The sequence below is a fragment of the Rattus rattus genome, chromosome 4, assembly GCF_011064425.1.
Source record: "Rattus rattus isolate New Zealand chromosome 4, Rrattus_CSIRO_v1, whole genome shotgun sequence".
NCBI classification, from domain to species: domain Eukaryota; kingdom Metazoa; phylum Chordata; class Mammalia; order Rodentia; family Muridae; genus Rattus; species Rattus rattus.
In genome coordinates, this window is record NC_046157.1 from 87,981,314 (window position 1) to 88,002,424 (window position 21,111).

General features: G+C 51.5%; 3 protein-coding genes across 3 annotated transcripts; 1 reads left to right on the forward strand and 2 right to left on the reverse strand.

Annotated features, from left to right (window-relative positions):
• Positions 1-1,021: 1,021 nt before the first annotated feature.
• Micos13 (mitochondrial contact site and cristae organizing system subunit 13) lies at positions 1,022-3,110 on the reverse strand. The gene is made up of 4 exons (XM_032900766.1): positions 2,903-3,110; positions 2,227-2,404; positions 2,017-2,071; positions 1,022-1,251 (listed from the first exon to the last, which is right to left on the reverse strand). The coding sequence occupies exons 1-4, from the start codon at positions 2,929-2,931 to the stop codon at positions 1,154-1,156; spliced, it is 360 nt and encodes a 119-aa protein (XP_032756657.1). The 5' UTR covers positions 2,932-3,110; the 3' UTR covers positions 1,022-1,153.
• Positions 3,111-7,662: 4,552 nt separating this feature from the next.
• On the forward strand, positions 7,663-8,460 carry Rpl36 (ribosomal protein L36). The gene is made up of 3 exons (XM_032900768.1): positions 7,663-7,795; positions 7,928-8,022; positions 8,201-8,460. Exons 2-3 carry the CDS (start codon positions 7,930-7,932, stop codon positions 8,423-8,425), a joined length of 318 nt encoding a protein of 105 aa, XP_032756659.1. The 5' UTR covers positions 7,663-7,795; positions 7,928-7,929; the 3' UTR covers positions 8,426-8,460.
• A 43-nt stretch (positions 8,461-8,503) lies between these two features.
• Positions 8,504-20,994, reverse strand: Lonp1 (lon peptidase 1, mitochondrial). Its single transcript, XM_032900767.1, has 18 exons — positions 20,574-20,994; positions 17,129-17,217; positions 16,424-16,543; positions 15,907-16,144; positions 14,483-14,544; positions 14,222-14,351; positions 13,985-14,068; positions 13,184-13,404; positions 12,317-12,455; positions 11,774-11,952; positions 10,521-10,608; positions 10,308-10,430; positions 10,107-10,223; positions 9,695-9,835; positions 9,449-9,614; positions 9,095-9,312; positions 8,860-9,024; positions 8,504-8,788 (listed from the first exon to the last, which is right to left on the reverse strand). The coding sequence occupies exons 1-18, from the start codon at positions 20,964-20,966 to the stop codon at positions 8,609-8,611; spliced, it is 2,853 nt and encodes a 950-aa protein (XP_032756658.1). The 5' UTR covers positions 20,967-20,994; the 3' UTR covers positions 8,504-8,608.
• Positions 20,995-21,111: the final 117 nt, after the last annotated feature.

Genomic DNA, 21,111 nt, shown 5'->3' on the forward strand with positions numbered 1-21,111 from the left:
TGACCCAGTAAGTCCCAATCTAGATGCCTCATGCAGCCCAAGGTGGACCTAGGACAAGACAATCCTGTGTCCAGCTAGCCACCCAGCCTCTGGGAATACTGTATGAGTAATGGACCTTTTTCTAAGGTGGCTAACATCCTGTAGGACATGGTCACACAAGTTGCAGAATGCCATGTGGCCTGGAGTCCTCCCACCTTGACCACTACTCCATAGCTCCAGCCCCTTCTGGGCCTGGATGCCAGTCATAGCCTTATGAGATACTAATGGAGAGAAGGGAACTTTCAGGCCTCAGCTGGTGTAGCACGGGACAGGAATGCTGGAGCAGGGTCCCTGGGAAAAGGGATCTTCATGGGGGCAAGGCTGGGAGTCATGAGTGGCTTTGACCAGTTTGGGCAATGGGATTGTCGAAAAGAACTGGTCCATTGCAAATGAAGCCCCTATTAAAGGCATCCCTAAGTCCAGGTTCCCACAGTACCTGCTCCATTCTGCAGGCTGGAGAGTTGGTTCCGTGTCTAGGAGTTCAGGTCCTAGCACCCATGATAGGGAGCTCACAAGGGGGGCAGTGCCAGTATATATGTACAAGCATACACACAAAAGCGCTAAAGTGAGAAAATGCCACCTCCATCAGGTTGGGCTGATGTTGGAGGCACAGAGTACCACTATGGCAGGTGGTCCTGGGTGCTATTAGAAAGCAGGCTGAGCAAACCATGGAGAGCAGGCCTATAACCTAGTTTTCCATGGCCTCTGCTTCAGTCCTGCCTTCCCTTAGTGATGGAGAATGACCTGAGAGTAACAGGCTGAAATAAACCCTTTGCTATACAAGCTGCTTTTGCTCATGTTTGTTTGTTTACCACAGCAATACAAACACAACATTTTTTAAAAATTAAAAAGAAAAAATCCTTTCTGGGCTCCAAACATTATATCTGGAACATAGAGATCCCTGTTGGTCAGGACTCCTGCCATAAAGCAAAGTCTGCCAGGGGCCAGGACCCACCCTACATCCTCCCAGAAGAACAGCAGGTTGGAGACCATCCCATGTCCTTTATTGGGCCAGCAATGCTGGAAGCTTTGCAAAGAGTGAGGTCCCCGCTGGGATGTCTGTGGCATCTTGGTCTTGACCCCCATAATGCTGGGGGGGGCAAGGTGGCATCCATTACTTGGTGTATTCTTTGATATACTCCCAGCCCTCCCTGGAGTATTCTCGAGCCTTGGAGGGGGCCACAGACAAGGCTGCCATGACCGAGATGATGCCTGCAGAGACAGCACACAGGTGCCAGTGAGGCTCCTCCACTTTGCCAGAGCCACACGCAGCCAACCCCTGAGGAGTGCAAGAGAATTCTGGAGCAGGAATGGGGCTAGCCCTTCCTCATCCACAAGTTCCAGTGTGGGTCTACACCGTGACCCCTTTCCTATGCCCTATTTTAAAGGCTGGTTTCAGCTAACTAATGTAGTCCAAGGTTATCCTCAAACTCTCAGTCCTGCCTCAGTTCTTCCCAGTGCTGGGATTACAGACATGCAACATCCAGCTTTTCTTTGAAGACAAGGTCTCATATATCCCATATGGCCTGGAATTCCCTTTGTAGTCAAATGGAATTCCTCCATCCTCTTGCCTGCACCTTCTAAGTGCTGGGATGACAGACCTACAAACACCATACCTGATTTATGGGGTGCTGGGGATGGGACCCAGAGCTTTGTGCTCCCTGATCTACAACCCTTTCGAGTTGTTTTGTTTTGATATTTTGTTGCTTTTCCTGTTTTTGAGAAAGGGTTTCTTTTCGTAGTCCTGGTTGTAATCAAGCTGCCCTTGAACCTATAATCTTCCTGCCTCAGCTTCCCAAACGCTAAAGTCACAGGCATGGGCCACCACACCCAGTCCTTTCTACTTAGTTCTGCAGGTGAAATACAGGCACACAAATAGGCAAATATGGAGAAGTGGAAAGGAACAGTGAGGTAAACAGGGCTGGGAGAGAGGCTGGGTGCCTCGGCATCCCCCCAAGCAGGGGCATAGGGGCCTACCTGAGTTCCAGGAATCACGGAAGTTCGGAAAGTTAATCTTTGGAGGGGCTGGGAGCTGGGAGAAAGAGGAACACAGGGGCTGGTACGTGGGGATAGGTTACAGCCTTGTCTCCCAAACCCAGAAACACAAAACTCCACCAAGCAAGAGTGGAGGACTCCCCAAGCACACCCAGAAACACCCTGTAGACCACCCACTCCCAGTCAAGGTACCTGTGATATCTCCAGACCCGTCTGCTGGCACACATATTGGCTGAACTGGTACATTGCTGGTGGCACAATTTCCTCGGCCTTCCGCAGGACAGCCTCGCTCTTGTCACTAGGCCCCAGCAGCTCCTGGTCATAAACAAGGTAGACTGCTCCTCCAGCCACACTTCCCTTGATGAGGAACCTGCGGGAATACAGGAAGGGAGATGCTGTGGGGGCGGAGTCTCCAGGGATCAGACAGTTTACCAGGAGACAGGCTGGGAGACCAGGGAACAAGGATCATTTCATTTGTCGTGCCTTCGTGACACGACTTTTAGTAGTAAACCGAGTCTTAAAGGAAACCCTGAAGAGCAAAGGACAGTAGACACTTATGATCCCCGTCACAAAACCTTTCAGGGTGTCTGGCGGAGCTTCCCCCCAAGTTACTCAAGTAATCTCCGGAGAGAGGCGAAGGGCAGGATTTCCTAGGCATCTCAATTGCACAAGAGTAAATTGACGCAGTAGGTGATAAGGACGGGCTGGGAGGGAGGCGATCCAGTTAGCTTTGCCAGCAGTTTCCCTACATAGACCGTGAGAAAAGTCCAGACACAACCGGGAGTGAGCAATCGCACGACACCAAGCCGCAAGGCACAGGTGCCTACAGCAGAAAACTTTCTCCGGGCCTCCACGATTCTCCACGCACCTCATTAACGACCACACTCGAGCCACCATGGTCGGTCTCTCACTTCACTCGCCGCGCAAGGACACGCAATTCGCCCACCGCTTCCGGCTGGTGTCGCTGCTGAAACTCTTGGGAAATGTAGTGGTCACTGTCAGCCGCAATGGACTCCGGGAGCGGCAATAGCCTTAGACTCTGTACATCGGGGTCCGTAGCTGCCGCAATTCCTTCTGGGAAATGTATTAGGCAGAAGACCAAAGAAGGTCTAGGCCGCGAAGGCTTCTGGGAAGTGTAGTCTGGAGGAACGACAGACAAGAGCCCTGGTAAGATTCTCCGCGCCCGCACGGAGAATTGAGTCCCTGAGGTGAAGGAAACCTAAGTGATGGTTACCACGGCAACGCGAAGGTTGGATTGTTCTAGAAAAGTAGGTATTTCGTTCACGTGAGCGATTAGGGGTGTGGCTTTAACGTAGGAGGCGTGGAGAGGCTGCAGATGGCCTGTAGGATGGATGCTTGCTTGCTTAAGTTGTTGACTTGGCAAGGCCTTGGTGCCCAAAGGTCCTTGCCATGTAGGAGTCTTGGGGTCATGTGATAACCGGTTGGCGGTGGGTGTTCCGAAGTACAAGGAGCTACATTGGGGTGAGAGGTGCGGCAGGAGGTATCGGCAACTCTGCAAAATGGGCAAAGAGGGGATGATCATGTAGATCCCTATTCTGCTGCAAAGTGAGTGCTCCTTGGAGGCCTTGTCATTGTCTATGGAGACCTATCGTCCTAGTTACCTTTTTAGTTGCCATGACAAAGCACCAAGGCCAAGGCAACTCAATAGAAGGAAGTCTACTGCTTACAGTTTCAGAAGTCCTTGAGCATCATAACACGGAGCATGAGGCAGAAAGGGACTACAGGGTATTGTGTGGGCTTTTGAAACCTTAAAGTTGGGCTGAAGAGATGGCTCAGCAGTTAAGACACTGACTGCTCTTCCGGAGGTCCTGAGTTCAAATCCTAGCAACCACATGGTCATTCACAACCCTCTGTAATGAGATCTGATGCCTTCTTCTGGTGTATCTGAAGACAATTACAGTATATTAATATGTAATAAATAAATCTTTTAAAAAAGAAAGAAACCTTTAAGTCTACACTAGTCACACACACACACACACACACACACACACACACACACACCAATAAAACTATATCTCCTATTTATCCTAATCCTTACCAAAGAATTCTACCAACTGGGGACCAAGCATCTCAAATATATGAGACTGTAGGGACCATTCTGATTCAACCACACACATGACCCCCACAACTTTATTTTCTTCGTGTTTATTTGGGTTTGGTTTGGTTTGGTTTGGTTGGTTATTGTTTGCTTGTTTATTCTGAGGCAAGGTTTCTCTAACAGTCCTGGCTGTCCTGGAACTCACTCTGTGGACCTCAAACTCACAGCTCTTAATCTGCCTCTCAAGTGTTGGTATTAAAGTGTATGCTGCCACCACCCAGCTCTGTGGTTTGTTTTGTTTTTTTAAACGGGAGTCTTATTCTGTGTTCATGATTGGTCTGGAACTCATCTGGACCAAGCTCGACTCACCTGCCTGGTACTCCTCAGCCCTGCTTTTACAGTTGGATCCAGGGTTCCTTCATGACTTAAAAAATCTGTGGTGACACTTTCTCTTTTTTCACCCAGAACTAAAATAAAACAACCCTCATGACTAAGAAAAGAGTGGATGGGGGGGGTGTGTCTAGAACATGTCAAGGTAGCATGTGTGTTGGCAGTAGTGCTTAGAAAGTTTATCTTTGGACCTAAGATTTGAAAAAAATTAAGTTTTAGGGAAGAGCGTCCAAGCAGAGAACACAGACAGTGCACAGGCCCCGGGACAAAGCTCAGCCGACTGAGCAGGACAGGCTGGTCCCTGGAGGACCCTGTCACAGCCCCCAGGGTCCAGGGCTTTGTTCCTCCCCACTACCAGAATGATGGGAGTGGTCAGAGGAGGAAGGTAGGATACTGGCAGCAGGGCATCATCATTCTGTCCCACTGAATCTCCGCCTGGTGTTCCCACCCCTGCTAAGGCCCTCGCACTGAAGACAAGCCTCCCTGTGTGCAGTTTAACGCAATGTGCGGGTTCAGGGTTGGGATGGTTGTAAGAAGTGAGTGTGAGCAGGGAGGAGTAGAGAGCACTTTCTGCAACTTCTTTTGTAAGGCTCGAAATGAGTCTTAACTACTGGGAGATCCTCCCCACCCCCAAGTGAGACAGGAGAATGGAGTTCAATACTAATGCACCTTCAATCAGCCCCTCATGGCAAGTGACTAGAAGTCGACCCTGAATGGCTATAATAAGCAGTTTTTATAGTTTTTAGGGGTACAGGTTACATCGGCAAAGTTACAGTTTAAACTTATTGGCTAAGCATATTGACCTTTGAGTCTATTGGCCAGCAAGCATATGACACACATTTGAACTCTATCTGGGACCAGAGGGTCAGGTGACCACCAGTACATTCTGTGGTTTTTCAAGAATGTCTCTGTCCCTGTTCCTCCCAAGAACTGTGGGTAGAGAATAGAACTTGGCCTAGTCTTGACCTGAGGTACTTTTTGTCCTAATCTTAAACTGAGGCGGTGGGTGTAAATCTGGTGAAAGCCTGTAGGGTCCTTCACAGGAACTCCATAACTACCTACTTCCTACCAGGCCAAGCCTCTTAATAGCTCTTACACTTCAGTAAGAACTAGGGTCCTTCACTTCGTGATTTGTTCAAGACCTCCCTGAGCCTGTTTCTTCCCTGGCTAAATGTCAACAGGAATATACCTTGCAGTGTGTGCTTGCTAACAGAAACCCATAGATGAAACATAGAAACAGCAGGGGTGGACATACAGCCAAATACTCAACTCCTGCTAATAGACATTGGAAGATGATGCCCTGGGCATCCAGAAATACCTATTCTCCACTGGCCTCTTGGATACTAGGCACCGCCCCTACCCAACTTGGTCTTTGCCCTTGGCTTCAGCACAAGTTTAGCCTCCCTCCCTTGCTCAAGTCTCACTCCTGCGGTGTTCTATCACCCACCCACCCCTACCCTAGTCTGGATTCCAGGTTCTGCTCAGTTTCCCCTCCCTCTGGTGTAAAAGGCTCCGCCCCTGCTCAAGTTGGTACCGCCCCCGGCTCCTGGGCAAGTTTCCTCTCCCTCCTGTGTTTTAAGGCCGGATTCCTGCCCTCCTTGGATTCTTCTCAAGCCCGATCCTCAGCTCAGCCACTGTAGGGTACCAGGTTGGACCCTCTAGGCATGCAGGCTGAGGCTCCCCATAAGGACTTTTCTCCTTGGCTCCACCCTAGGGTGATGTTATCCACAGGCCCCGCCCATCTGTGTTGGTCCCTCCCACACTGGTCTAAGTGCCTGTGCTGCTGACTAGTTTTACTCTCTGCACCCTCCAGAGTACAGCACCCTGGTACACCCATGCCCTGCTTTGTAATGAGAGTTGGGTTCTCTTATGTTCTCTACTATTCTCAGACTGACAGAGCTCGGACTGTAGGAAGCTAAGGCAAGAGAGGAGAGGCTGGGGGCATGGCTCAGCTGCTGGAGCACTTGACCTGCAAAAGATGGGTGTGATACACGCCTGTCTTGATCAGGAAGGTTGGATGTTCAAGACAGCCTGGTCTTCACAGGGAGAAAAAGAGCGAGGAAGGGGAGTGAGGAGCACTGCCTGTGATTCTAGATAATTTGCATTCCTCCTTACCACACTGTTACAAGCCAAGGCCACCAGGGGACATGAAACTCCTTCAAGGGAACTCAGATCTAAATTTCTAACTATTCTGTTAATCCGGACAGAACTATTGATCTGTTCTATCTGGGACCCTCGGTGACAAGGGCAAACAGAGTCCTGTAAACTGACCTCTGACCTCCGTAAGTTTGCGCTTCTCCCAACCCCTAAATTAATTTTTTTAAAATGGCAGCAGTTTTGAGGTCTGGCTTAGCACTTGCTAATGTAACAACCGACCAGGTTTGAGTCCCCGCACCCGTGTGATGAACAGACACACATGCAGACAAAACACCTATACATGAAAATCATATATTTTTTAATTTTTAAAATTACATTTATTCATTTTCTTTTTTGCATGCATTCATGTTGTCCACGGAGGTCAAAAGAGGGCATGGGAATGCCCAGGAACTGGAGGTGCATATGTTTTAGGACCATTGCTGTGAATGCTTAGATTTGAACCCAGGAAGTAAACCAAGTACTCGTAAACCTCTGTGCCATCTGTCTAGCCCAAGAATAAAAAATAAAATGTTTTTGTTTTGAGACCAGGTTTCTCTGTGTAGCTAGTCCTGGCTGTCCTCTGTAGACTAGGCCGGTCTTGAACTGAGAGATCTGTCTACCTCTGCCTCCTGAATGCAGGGATCAAAGGCATGCACCACCACCACCAGGCTATAAAAAACAAAACAACAAAAAACAACTTTTAAAAGCACTTTTTTATAATTTTTAAAAAATTGTTTATTTTGTTAATTATTATGTATACAGCGATCTGTCTACATGTATGTCAGCAGGCAAAAAGAGGGTAACAGATTTCATTATAGACGTTTATGAGCCATCATGTGGTTGTTGGGAATTGAACTCAGGATCTCTGTAAAAGCAGGCAGTGCTCTTAACCTACAGCGTCCCTTCCCCCAAAAAGTACTTTTATTGTCAGAGATTAAGTTACTTCAACAGTTAACAATAGTGAGAGGCGGTATTCAAACTATAACGTAAGGGAAGAATCCCAAACCACAAGCATAACCGCGCGGGCTCACGGGTGCAGCAGTACCTCCGGCCACCAGAGGTCGCCCTAGGGCGCCTGTCTCTCTCGCGCGCGCCGAAAAGGCCAGCGAGTCGCATATATCCCAGGATTCTGCGCGGCGTCGTTCTTCCTGTCCGGCCGCCATCGGAAAGCTGCAGGTAAGTGCGTCTCGTCTGGGCTCATCTGCCGCCATCGGGCCTCCCGCTTCGCGGGGCGCCCCGGCGGGCAGGCGGGCGGGCGCGGGCCGAGGTACGGTATCTCAGTCGCTGTCTTATTCCCGCTGCCCGCAGCCATGGCCCTGCGCTACCCCATGGCCGTGGGCCTCAACAAAGGCCACAAAGTGACGAAAAACGTCAGCAAGCCGAGACACAGCCGCCGCCGCGGGGTGAGTGCCGGGGACGCGGCCGCTTCAGCAGGGATGTGACGTGGAGGGTGTTGGAATGGAAAGGCCGCAGTGGTTCGTGGGCCCATCGTTGATTGGCGTCTGAGGGTGGGAGTCAAGGTGCAGGCTGTTGTGTTCCCCCTTCGGAAAGGCCTGACCTCTCGGGTCTGTGTTCTTGTAGCGCCTCACCAAGCACACCAAGTTCGTGCGAGATATGATCCGGGAGGTGTGCGGCTTCGCGCCCTACGAGCGGCGTGCCATGGAGCTGCTCAAGGTGTCCAAGGACAAGCGAGCACTCAAGTTTATCAAAAAGAGGGTGGGCACGCACATCCGCGCCAAGAGAAAGAGGGAGGAGCTGAGCAACGTGCTGGCAGCCATGCGGAAGGCGGCGGCCAAGAAGGATTGATGACCCCTCCCCCAATAAAAGATGGTTCTTAAGTTTGTGTATGCGTGTGCTCACGGCCGCTGCAGATACAGACCAAGCTTTGGCAAAGGCTTTCTTTTACTCATGATTTTACAGCTGTACTTGTGGCCCCACCACACCATGATTATTTAGTCCCAAGACTTCCCCCACCCCACTTCACCCCCATCATCTTTCCACAGCCAGTGCTTCCTGGTGCTCTCGCAGGGGGAAGGCAATTCGGAAGATGTCACGGTAGTGTTCCACGAAGTGAACCTCCAGACCCTCTGTGATGAAGGGAGCCAAGTCTGAGAAGTCCTTCCTGTTCTCAGCAGGCAAAATGATGCAGGTCACTCCCGCGCGCTTAGCCTGTGGAAAGATGTGTCAACTGGGCACTCTTAACTCTGAGGTAGCCAGGGGTACAGGCAGCAAGCACTCACCGCAATGGTCTTCTCCTTGATGCCACCCACAGGCAACACTTTACCAGTGAGGGAGACTTCCCCAGTCATGGCCAGGTTCTGCAACACTGGCTGCCCCAGAGCTAGGGACAGCAACGCAGTGACAATGGTGCAACCTGCACTAGGGCCATCCTTGGGGGTAGCGCCCTGCAAGGAAAGGGATTGTTGAGCTGCTGAGCTGGTGGGTGACTTGGGTGGGTGACTGACACGGTCTTACCTCAGGCACATGCAGGTGGATGTGGGAGGTGACCAGAAAGTCATTTTCAGGGTCCTGCTCCATCAGGAAGGCACGGGCAAAGGTGTAGGCTATGCGGGCGCTCTCTTTCATGACATCTCCTAGCTGACCTGTCACCTCTAGGCTGCCATCCTTGTCCTCCTTGCTGCCACTAGGCTGGGACCTCCTTAAAGATGTCTCCACGAACAATGTGGAGCCTCCTAGAAGGTGGAGAAGCTGAATTTGTTCTTTGCACTCCAGTCCTACCTTCATCAATCTAGTCCCCATCTTCATTTACAATGCGCAGCCAGCTGGCCAGGCAGAAAGTAGCACCCCAGGGTGGGGTGCTATGCTCACCCATGGCAGTCCAGGCCAAACCCATGACCACACCAGGAGGCGTGACATCATACATGCGCTCCACTGTGAACACTGGCTTCCCTACAAAGTCTTGCAGATTCTCAGGCGTCACGTGCACTGTCTGGGCCTCTCCACTTACAATCTTGTATGCAGCCTTGCGCAGCACCTGCAGTGGATGGGTGTAGGTGGGGCTTTGCTGGGCAGGGCGGGGCCCTGTGAGGTGGGTGGAACCGAGGGCAGGCTCACCTTCTCCACCTGCTTCTGCAGGTTGCGCACACCACTTTCCCTGCAGTACTGTTTGATGAGTAGAGTGAGCACTGTCGCTGACAGTTGGGCCTTGCTCTCGTCTAGGCCACACAGGGTGCGGGCCTGTGGCACCAGGTACCGCTGTGGGGAGCAGCTGTCAGCAATGCCATGCTGTTCCTGGTGCCCTAGGGTTCCAATCTCCTCATCCCCTGCACTGCTCAGCCCTCTGAGAAGCAGGCTCACTCTGGTGCCACAGGCCAGGAGTAGAGAATCACAGCCCTGTCCTGAAGACCATAGACCCCCCAGGCTGTGCTCACCTGAGACCTTTGCCCATCACCTGTCAGGTACTCAGGACTACTGTGGGACCCAAGTCTTATCTTGTGCCCACTCCACTCCACAGGACCCCACACACCTCTGCAATGGCCAGCTTCTCCTGTGCTACATAGCCTGACACATTGATCATCTCCATGCGATCCCTCAGCGGCTCCGGTATAGTGTCAGTGACGTTGGCCGTGCAGATGAATAGCACCTAGGTAACAAGGGGGACAGGATGCTGGAAGCTGGGTGTAGCCTCTCCCATAGTTGTAGCACATGGCCACATGTCAACACTCACCTTGGACAGGTCCACTGGCACATCCAGGTAGTGGTCCAGGAAGTTGGCATTCTGCTCAGGGTCCAACAACTCCAACAGTGCTGATGACGGGTCCCCTTGGAAGCCTCGGCCAATCTTATCCACCTGAGTTGGAAAAGGCAGGTGCTGTGGGACTATGCCTGGCTCTCACAGTACAAGATAAGCTGTCCCACCTATCCCCAGAGCCTACCCCACCTCATCAATCAGCACTAAAGGGTTCTCTGTCTTGGTTTTCTTCAGACACTGGATAATCTTCCCAGGCATGGCCCCCACATAGGTACGCCTGTGGAAACAACACTCAGTGTGGGTCAGTGTGCCAAACAGAACATGGCCCACAGTATGCCACCACATGGCCCACTTGGAAACAGTTGTGTCTCCTCCAGCTAGCATTTGGCCACAGTCTGCAGTCATGCTCACCTCACTTCCTATGTACTTGGTCTGGCTGAGTCTTCATGGGGCATGGACCCCACACTCAGGCCCCCAGCTCAGTAGGGCAGACAGTGGGAAGGAGCAAGGGACAAACAAGGGCCTCGCCTAAGCTTGGGACCAGGCAGGGTGGCATGAAAGATGACAGGAGAGGTAGAGAAAACAAGGCTGGGACAGAGCTTGAGGGAACAGGCACATGGGACAAGACCAGCCAGTTAGGGGAGCAGTGAGAAGGAAGGTTTGGGTTGCTGCACAGAGTGGGTGGGAGCCATGGAGGGCTTTGCTCTTTTGACAAGATCTTTTTGTTTGCTGAGCAGGGATGTTGAGTAGCAGGTGGGCTTAGAGCTCTAGAACATGGGAGGTAGCACGGCAAGAGGATGCCTCCCAACTCCTGCCTAACCTGAGTGCTGGGACAGTAAATGAGGCCCTGCCCAGGTCAGTTCCTGTAGTGCTAGGAGTACATGAGTACTGCAGCAGCCAGGCAGACCTCAGCACAGTGTGCCTGCCACTTCTACAAGGCCTGCTTCCCTCAGCTTCTCTTAACCACACTGGGACCTGGAACAACCACAGGCCTAAGAGAGGCCATCTGGTCTGCTGCCAGCCACTCCTATCAGCTTGGTCTCTGCTCAATTCAAAGCCTGCTAGGCTCCTGTACCTCCCACACTCCTGCAGCAGACTATTCACATCCAGGATCTCACACTAGCTGTGGGTTAGGGAATGCACTTTAAAAAAAAAAAAAAAAAAAGGTTCAGGTGCATGTCTTTAACCACTTAGGAGAAAGAGGCAGGAAAGTCTCTGAATTCAAGGCCAAACTGGTCTACTTAGGGTATTCCATGATACTCTCAGGAAGCAAAACAACTAGTGTACCTTCTTGTCCCACCCTCCCACATGGACACCCACATCTGGCATACTCTACTCTGCCCAGCCCAAACCCTAATCTTCCTGAAGAGAACAGGGGCAGGGTTGTAGACTGGGTTACACTGTTTGCCCAGTCAGGTGGGTTACAGGCCCAGCCTACCTACCTGTGCCCCTTGATTTCTGCCACATCTGTCATGCCACCAACACTAAAACGGAAGTATTCACGGCCAAGGGCACGGGCAATGGAGCGTGCAATGCTGGTCTTGCCCACACCTGGTGGGCCGTGGAAGCAGAGGATCTTGCCCTGTGTGGAGCCTCGGAGCTGGCTGACTGCAATGAACTCCTGTGGAAGCCAAGTTGGCTCAGTGCATAGGATGAGCCAAGACCAAGGGGCTATTACCCAGTGAGTCAGCTTCAAGGCTGAGCTGACTGGAGTTGTGGCTGCAGGGGGCCCTGGGCTGTAGCTGGGTGGGGTGGGGTGGGGTGTGTGTGTGTTATGAATCACGTTAGGGGCCCCTCTTTCACAGTCTGGCCCACAGCCTACCTTGTCAAAACAGCCCCCACCCAGCACACTAGCCTTCTGCCACTCATCCACCAGGGGACATAGTGAACCCCAGTAGATAGCTGGCTGGTTCTCCCTGGAAGGAGTAAGGAAATGAGGCAGGCTTCCCTGGACAATGTGGCCACACACACGCTGTGGGCCTCACCAAGACTCGCTTCTTCACATCCTCCATGCCATAGTGGTCCTCCTCCAGCACCGACTGGGCCCGAGCCAGGTCTAAGTTCTCATCGCTCTGCCGGCCCCATGGGATGGACGTCAGCCAGTCCAGGTAGTTGCGAGTGACACTACAGGGACAAGGAACTGTGAGCAGATGCTCCCAGTGAGGCTGCATGCAAGGCTGCAGAGCTACCCTGGCAGGGAGCACATCAATGAACCTGGATATGATATCCCAGGATAAGTAAGTGACACCCCAAACCCCAACCTCAGAGGGGTGAGTATAGCTCAGGGAAAAAACTGAGGTCAGGCCTGCTTCAGTCTGAGGCTGTCCTGGCTGTCCCCAAGCCATGGACAGCAGCAGTGCCCAACAGGGACCTTTGAGAAGCAGTCACTGAGGGTGGCCAGGTGCCATAGTAACACAGAAGAAGGGCTAAATTCCAGGGTCACAGACATCCTCAGGTCAGGATTTCAACTCAGTGGAGTGGCCTGAATGGATTGAACTAAGAATTCTGACACGAGTTAGCCTGGAATATCTGGCCAGAGTCACCACAGGGTGTGTGAGCAGGAGAGGGAACCTAGGGGAAAGAAAGTGTACAGTCTAGACAAGGAGCCTAGGCTACAAGAGAGTGCTGGGATTGTGTGCTCACAGACTATGTGAATTCACAACATACTTGCTTCCTGGGTTGCTGTAGGGGAGGGCAGGGCAGGGCAGTCAACATCCCCACAGGGACTTACATCCCAGGCTTGGACCCAGAGGCCTTCCACATTCCCAGCAGCCTGCATAGGAACACGACCAAGCCAGGGACTTGGGGGACAGCAAGCAGGGGTGCCATGGGCCATGGCTGTGGAGACTCACTTGAATTCAGAGGAGTGGTTGTCCAGTAGGGCCAGCTTGCTCAGCTCCTCATCTACCACGTCCATCACATGCTTGGGGACCACAAGCTCCCTTAAGCGTTCCCGGAACTTCTCCTCAATGGCATCTTTATCATCCTTCTCTAGTCCCAACTCTTTCTTGATAATTTTCAGCTGCTCCTGCAGCAGGTACTTCCTGTGCGTCTGCTTGATCTTCTCCTCTACCTGTGTGTGCCAGGTGGGGCTTGGGCAGGGTGGGGTGGGAAGGGCAGGACACAGTCCCTCTGGCCCGTCTACAGTGGTACTAGGAACTGAAGGACCTCACACATGCTACCCATGCCCCAGTTCACCGACCCAGGCTTCTACCCTGTAGGCTCCCACAGGACTCCCTAACATGGGATTTGCAGTTTGTTTAGATTGCTGTTGTAATGCCCAAACAAACACACCCAATATATATGAGTTAAAGCTGTGTTGTTTGTCTTTGGTTTGAGCCAGATCATGTAGCCCACACTGGCCTCAAAACTCCCCACACAGCTGATCATGGCCCTGAGCTCTTGAGCCTTCTGCTCCATCTTGCCTAGCTTACGCTACGTTCACTCAGCTGCAGCTCAGCTCTCGGCAGGGGAGGATTTGCTGTGGAGAAGTGAAAGACAGCACATGCCTACTGTCCCACCACACTGGAGGCTGAGGCAGGAAGACTGCTCAAATACAAAGTTCTGAGTCAGCCTGTTTCAAAGAGAGGATCCCAAAATGAAAGTGTTAGAGCCAGGATGCATCCCTTTCACCTCCCCTTCCCTCCTGTCACCTCACGGCCCAGGCGCTGTTGAAGCTTGCTCAACTCGAACTCCTTCTTCAAAAGAGACAGGGCCTTATAGAGCCGCTTAAGAATCTGTAAACAGAGGACAGTGGGGTACATGTGAAAGGGGTCCACCACAGCTGTGCAGAGTGGAGCTGCACTGGGACAGGCACCCTCCATAGAGCCCAGTCCCGAGGATGAGGCTGCTGTTGCTAGCCTGCTCAGAACAGAGGATCACACACTCACGTTGGTTTCTTCCAGCACATCTTGCAGCTCATGGGACTCAGCCCCAGTGAGTGCGGCACCCATGTCGCTCAAGTAGATGGGGTTGTCCACCACACGCTGGCCTGCCTGCATCATCTGCAGCACGGACTCTCTGTAAGGGTGCAGTGCCAGTGCCTTAAGAGTGCTGCCCTATGCCCCTTACACATACTCTGGCTTCAGTGACAGCTAGCTCTGCCAGTGTGCATTGAGTGGCAGTCCCTGCCCAGCCGTGCAGACACTGACCTGTACAGAGGGTTCAGGGCGATGATATCCCGAATGGTCTTCACGATCTCTGCAGTCAGGGCCTGGCAAGCAGGAACATGACAGTCATGAGATAGAAGAGGAGGAGACTCCCCTCCCAGCCAACTACCATCCATGGGACCACAGAGCAGGACCTAAGGTCAGCAGCAGAGAAGATCCAGGGCAAGGAGTGTAAAAGCTAAAGCAAAGGCTCGTGAAATGGCTCAGAGGATAAAGGTACTTGCTGCCAAGCCTGATGACCTGAGTCCAACTTCCTTCCACATGGTAGAAGGAAGAACCAACTCCTAGACATGCAAAGTGTCCCCCTTAACCTCCATATGCATACTTTGTTACACTCGCACTTCACCCCTATGAGTAAAATATGAACAAAATAAAATGGGGACCTAAACCAGCACTCCTCCAGATGCATGGGGTGTACTCTCCACACTTTCCTTAGCTTTTGCTTACACCAACACCAGCAATCCTTCTGCCTCAGTTTCAGGGTCCTGGGACTACAAGCACACACCATCATAGCCAGGTAGGACAACACCCTGCCTGGTTCAACCCCAACTGAGTTCACCTTTGTAGAAGATACCAGAGGTAGTAGTGGCATAGGCCTTTAATGCCAGCACTCAGGAGGTAGAGGCAGGCAGATCTCTGTGAGTTCAAGAACAGCTTAGTCCACAGAGGACTAGCCAAGACAGCCAGGGCTTCCTTCCACCCCCGTCCCCCGCCAAAGAAAGAAACCAGAGCAGAGCTCTAGGCTCTAAGAGTCACCGAGTTCAGCATAAAGCCCAACAGTAAAGCTGGCACAGTGCCACCAGCATGGGACATTACTCTAACTTGAAACGTCTTCTATTAAACAGAACGACCACTCTACAAAATGATCACTTCCCAGGCTGACTGCAATCACATAAAGTTCATAATATCACAACAGCCTAGAGGCCTCCTCTCTTCACACAGCACCAGCTCACCATGAAACTCCAACATTCTCTCCACACAGCTCAGCCTCAGTCCTAACACGTGTTTCCCATAGCTCCAGTCAACCACAACCAGTAGGGATCAGCCTCTAGCAGAGGCCTTCATTCCCTTCCTGATGCAGCCAACAGCACTGGGCATACTCTAGGCTCCAGCCTAGCCTGGCTAATTGTCCTACCCATAGAGACCTTGGGGAAGGGAGGATGGCTTAGTTTGGGATCAGGGTGGCCATAGCCTCCTTCCCTGCTTCATGCCCCTGCCTCCTAAGCTGTAGAGAAAGCAAATGGTGGGCACTCTACAAAATGCTAGAAGCCTATGTGTGCACGGTGGGATGGGTTTGAATCCTGCCTTTTCTGTGAACACCCAAGGACCTGGTGTGGCACAGCGTAGCGTAGCCCTGCCCACCTGCCCACCATGTGTGCAGGTCACTCCAGGTGAGTGCTGCTTACCTTCACTTCCTCTGTGACCTGAAAGTCTTCATGGGCTACATTCTCAACCTCCACCATGAGCACCTCTTTGGATGTGTCACTGGTAGCCTCAGCCACCATCTCCAGCTGGGGCTTGGCACCCAGTTCATCCCCGACCTCTTTCTTGCCTCGCTTCAGCTTCCTCCTGGACTTCTGTTTGTTCTCTGCCTCTGGCTCCAGCCCCTCTGGTTCCACCTCCAGCTGCCGGCTGATGTGAATCCTGTAGGCAGACAGACAGATGGGCACAGTTGGAACCAGGGCTACAGGGCTGTCTATTCAAAGGCCCTGTAGCCCCAGTCTTCAAAAAATGGAGGGAAAAGAAGTCTAAGAGAGCTAAGCACACTGGAAAGCGTGGCCAACACTGAGGCTCAGTGAGAAGACACTGTACACCACTGTACTCCAAGGCCTCACGTTAGAGGACTTGCCCACGATTCATAAAAGCCATAGCCTCTCGTGTGAATGCTGAGAGGCACATTTCATCTCACCCTGGCATGGGTACCTTCTGTGGCCTGTAACAATCATGCGCAACTTGTCTCCGAGGTCCTGCATCTCGTGAATCTGAGCGAACGTTCCCGTATGGTAGATCTCATCCAGGCTCTCCACCACGTCTGACTCATTGCTGAGGGAGATGGAACACAAAGGTGCATTGGCTGGGCCACAGCGCAAGCTGCAGTATGGCTCAGGCTGACAGTAGGAGGGAGACAGAAGCACCTCTACATGCCACTTCTAGAGACCCAAAGAAACCACCACCTGGCTTCTTCAAGGGCAGTGGAACAGCTACCAGCCCAGCAGTATAGTCCTGGGTGACATCACATCACTTACACAGCTTCCAAAAGAGGACCCACAGAGGACTTCTCTGCTGTTATGGCACCCACTGTGAAGTTGAAAATCTCATGTGATGTAGAACCACATCTGTGAGTGGGTGTACCAGAGGCCCCAACATTCACAGGGATCTAAGAGTTCACTTCCCCATGTGGGCAGCACAGAAGTCTCTTTTTCACAACTGGGAAAGGGTCTCCTGCCTGTTAGGTAAGGGCTACCCACTACGCCACGCCCCAGCTCCTCACTGAAAGATTTTATACCCAAGTCCTTGTCCTAGAGTAAAATGGCAGTATGTTGGACTCCTGGCCTTGCCCCTGGCTCCTTTTAGCTCAATGTGAAAAGTTCAGGCGACAGCCAAGTGGAGAAAAGGAAGAGGACTTACTTGTCATCTCTCTTTAAGAAGACACCAACATACGGCTGTGCCAGGCGGACTTTCCTTCTCAGCAGCTCAACCAACTTCTTATTTTTAACCTGCAGGAGTGATAGATGAGGACCCAGGACACTACACATCTAATACCAGGAATGGACTATCTAGCTGCACAATCAACGCTACTAGCAACGTCACAGCTTCACTAATGTCATAGACCAGGAGTACCAGGGAGACTGAGGCAGGAGGCGACACAAGGAAACTCAGGCTAAAACAGAGCCGTGACAGGGACCTCCTGTGTCCTGCAGACTGGCAGTTTCCAACCAGCTTCAATGAACACCAATTCCTAGTAATCCTGTTCAGCAACTTGCTAATAACTCCTCTCACCACCTGTAGCAGGTATGAATTAAAACTGAGGATGGGTGGGGCATCATGGGAACACTCTTCACCCCTGCACTGGGGACACAAGGCAGATGTATCTCTGTGAGCTCCAGGCCAGCTTGATCCAAAGAGAGAAATTTTTAAAACAAACAAATAACAAAAACCAATAGGGCTGGATGGAGAGGGAGCTCAGCAGTTGTTTATGAGTTCAATTTCCAGAACTCACACTGTCTCAGAACCAGCCTTAACTCAAGTTGCAAGGGGTCTGACAATCTTGAACTACATGGGCACCAAGCACACATGTGGTGTACATAAAACATTCATACACATAAATGTAAGCACAAACATATATACATACACAACACACACTTGAGGACAGGTGTCACCTGTGGAGTCTCTCCCCAGTCACCTGTAGTTTAGGCTTCCCTAGGACACACTACATAGCTGACTCTAACTGGGAACTCCTAGCTCACTGGCCCAAGTACAGGACGTACAAGGATATGTCACCACATCCCTGTTTATCTGTGTGATTGTGCTATAGCAAGGCTGGGAAGGGGTCCTTCACCTCAGTGTTCGGGGTTCTCTTTAGTTGATCTGAGACAGGGGTCACACTGTAGTCCAAGATGGCTTGAACTCATGACAATCCTCCTAACCTGCCTTCCCATGTGCTGAGTCAGACCTTAGGTGGTTTTTATTTTTATTTTGTTTGGTATTGGGTTTTTTAAGTTATGTTTTGTTTTGTTTTTGAGATAGGGTCTGTGGTGTTAAAGAAGAATGGCTCCCATAGGTTCAGATATTTAAACAATTGATTCTTGATCTAAGGAACTTTTAGGAAGAACTGGGAGGTGTTGCCTACCTAGTTGGAGGCATACCACTGAGGATGGGCTTTGAGGTTTTTCTCTGCATTCAAGCTCTCAGCAACTACTCCAGTGCCATGTCTGCCTGCCACCACATTCCCCAGCTTGATATTCTTAAACTATAAGCAAGCCCCCAAGTAAAAACTTTATTTTAAAAGTTGCCTTGGTCATACTGTCTCCCCACAGCAACTCGTGCTGGCTTTGGATAACTGTGAATTCCTGATCTTCCTCCTTCCACCCTCTGAGCATTTGGATGACAGGTGTTTGACTCTATATCCAGCCTGTGTGAGCCTCATGCATGATAAGCAAACGGATTAGAGAGAACCCTAACCGGCACACAGAACCATTCCTGTACACTCAGAGGCCAAAGACAGCATATGAGTCCGACAGCTGTAGACTATTTGAAAGCTGAGTTTTCCTAAAAAACTGTGCAGCTGTAGTTCTGTGATAGGTCTCAGCATCTTCATCTCTCTGACTTTGGTCATTTTATGAGGTGATACCAATAGGAAACCACACACCACTGTCTCAATACCACACCCTTGATAGCTAGCTCCAATGGGACACAGGGTTCTTGCATCAGCACACATTTGTCTCCACTGCAAGGTTAAGGGACTGGGTGTGAGCAGCCCTGGCCCCAGAAGCCTAGAGCATAAAGAGAAATCCAAAATGGGCCTCCAAGGCAGTTCTAAACTATTAGAGCCTGCCAGGCATAACAAGTCCTATGAGCATCATAGGTATGAGAAACGCCCTCCCAGCAGCAAATAACAGAGACATAACTCAGTCACTCAGAACCACGTGGGGCACCTGTCACCCAAAAGCTAAGGAGGTGGAAGAGAGAGGCTGGAAGACCTTGAGCTAAAGTCCAACTTCAACTAACAGCAAGAGGGAGGGCAGCCGACATGAGATCCTACCTCAACCAAAGCCAAAAAAGCCTTTACATACAATCCATTGTGTGAATTCCACAAGAGTTCTCTGATTCCAAGACAGGATCTACTATTATGTCCATTTTCTAGATGAAGAAAACCAAGGCCCTGGGGAGCAACTTGCAGATAGGTGATGGTGCCACATCACCCTACAGCAGTTACCGGGCAGATGTGTATGTGAGATGGGCCTTGGAAGCATGGGAGCGGAGGCACATAGAGGAACTCCCTCTAAGCTCTAACCCTCCCCACATCTGTGCTGAGACACCTCCCTTCAAGACTTGGCCGAGCAAGGAGAATGGAGGGGAGACTGTGGGATGGATGTGACTCACTGTATGACCTTGCTAAGTTAAGTGAAAATCACTGGCCTCGGTGGACTCCATGGACACCTACATAGGGGGATAGATGACAACTGGAACATTCCCTTTTAAAGGTCTCTGCTTACTGTTGATTTCATCATTCTGTTCTCTCTCCCTCCCTCCTCATGGCTCACTAATTTGAAAGGATCAGATGAAATCAGTTTCCTGCATTGGAATTTCCTCCTTAGTTAAAAGGCTGTTTGAACTTTCTCTCTTTTTAGGGCAATAAATATGAGGAAAATGGGTTGGGGATTTAGCTCAGTGGTAGAGCACTTGCCTAGCAAGCGCAAGGCCCTGGGTTCGATCCCCAGCTCCGAAAAAAAGAAGAAAAAAAAAAAAATATGAGGAAAATGTCATGGACAGTGTTGGAAAAAAATCCTGTCCTCTTCTTTTGGTAAACCATTCAGACTTCAGCATTCCCGCATTTCTCCTACTTCTAGAATGTAGTCCCCAAAGCCTGTAACTTTGTATCCCCACAACTATACCTGATACATTAAGAGGGTAATTAGGGGTGTGAAAAACTCCACTACATGAGAGGAAATGTCTCAAAACAAAAGATACATAAAACTATCTCAATAAATAAACAGGACACCATTGAACAAGTAAGGCTGAGAAGGCGTTACAAAATTTTCACTAGGATGGAAGGAAAATAACTGTAGTCCGTTGCTAGTCGGCCTGGGATTTCTACCATCTGGGCGTCCTAAGATCAGGGACTTCACACCCACTATCACGGGTCCTAAAGGACCCGAAAAAGGGAGGAATTTGTGTCCCAATGAGCCACCAAGGACTTTGGCATCCTCTTGCCTAAGACTCCAGAGTGGTGAGATGACAAGCAGGAGCGCGGTTCCAAAAGTTTCTTAGACATGAGGGAGCTGAGAGACCACTCGGTCCCGCCAGAAGAGCAGGGGTATAGCAAGGCCAGGCCAGCGGGGGCTCTGGTTACCTCTACGATCTTGATAAAGCGCGGGAACACCGGGTTGCGGGAGATGGCGATGAGCGGCAGGTGAGGAAACACATCCGGGACGGTCATAGGCGCGAGGGCCGTGACGACCGGGCCTTCCCCGCTGCTCGCCGTGGCCCCGTCCTCCACGCCGCCCTCGGAGGTCTCGTCGCTGCCACCGCGGCTCCCCGCGTCCCACAGCCCCCGCCACTGGCCCCCGCCCATAGGAACGCGGCCGCCCCAGGGAGTTGACGTGTCGCAGACCCGACATCCTCGACGCAGCCAGGACCCGGACGCACTCGGGACTCGGCCTCCGGTGACAGCCAAGAGCGGACGCCGCAGAACCCAGCACCGCGCAGCAGCCCACAGCCGCACGTAACCTGTGCTCGCCGCCATGGAACAGCCATACTGACGGCGCGGCGCGCTTACGTCATCTCTGCTCGCCCTCCGGTTGCGCACGTGACGACGCTCGCGTGCTTGGAGCGGGCTAGGCGGAGCTTGAATATAGTGGTGGGCGTGACCAGAGGGGGTCCTGCTTTAA

Excerpts from the sequence above, each read along its gene's own strand:
- Rpl36 (XM_032900768.1), top strand. The coding sequence starts at position 7,930 with ATGGCCCTGCGCTACCCCATGGCCGTGGGCCTCAACAAAGGCCACAAA. Across the intron at positions 8,023-8,200 it reads GACACAGCCGCCGCCGCGGG|CGCCTCACCAAGCACACCAA; the intron begins GTGAGTGCCGGG and ends GTGTTCTTGTAG.
- Lonp1 (XM_032900767.1), bottom strand. The coding sequence starts at position 20,966 with ATGGCGGCGAGCACAGGTTACGTGCGGCTGTGGGCTGCTGCGCGGTGC. Across the intron at positions 16,544-17,128 it reads TTCTTAAAGAGAGATGACAA|CAATGAGTCAGACGTGGTGG; the intron begins GTAAGTCCTCTT and ends CATCTCCCTCAG. Across the intron at positions 14,352-14,482 it reads GCCCTGAACCCTCTGTACAG|AGAGTCCGTGCTGCAGATGA; the intron begins GTCAGTGTCTGC and ends GCACCCTTACAG.
- Micos13 (XM_032900766.1), bottom strand. The coding sequence starts at position 2,931 with ATGGTGGCTCGAGTGTGGTCGTTAATGAG. Across the intron at positions 2,405-2,902 it reads CGAGTGTGGTCGTTAATGAG|GTTCCTCATCAAGGGAAGTG; the intron begins GTGCGTGGAGAA and ends GTATTCCCGCAG. Across the intron at positions 2,072-2,226 it reads CGGGTCTGGAGATATCACAG|CTCCCAGCCCCTCCAAAGAT; the intron begins GTACCTTGACTG and ends TCTTTCTCCCAG.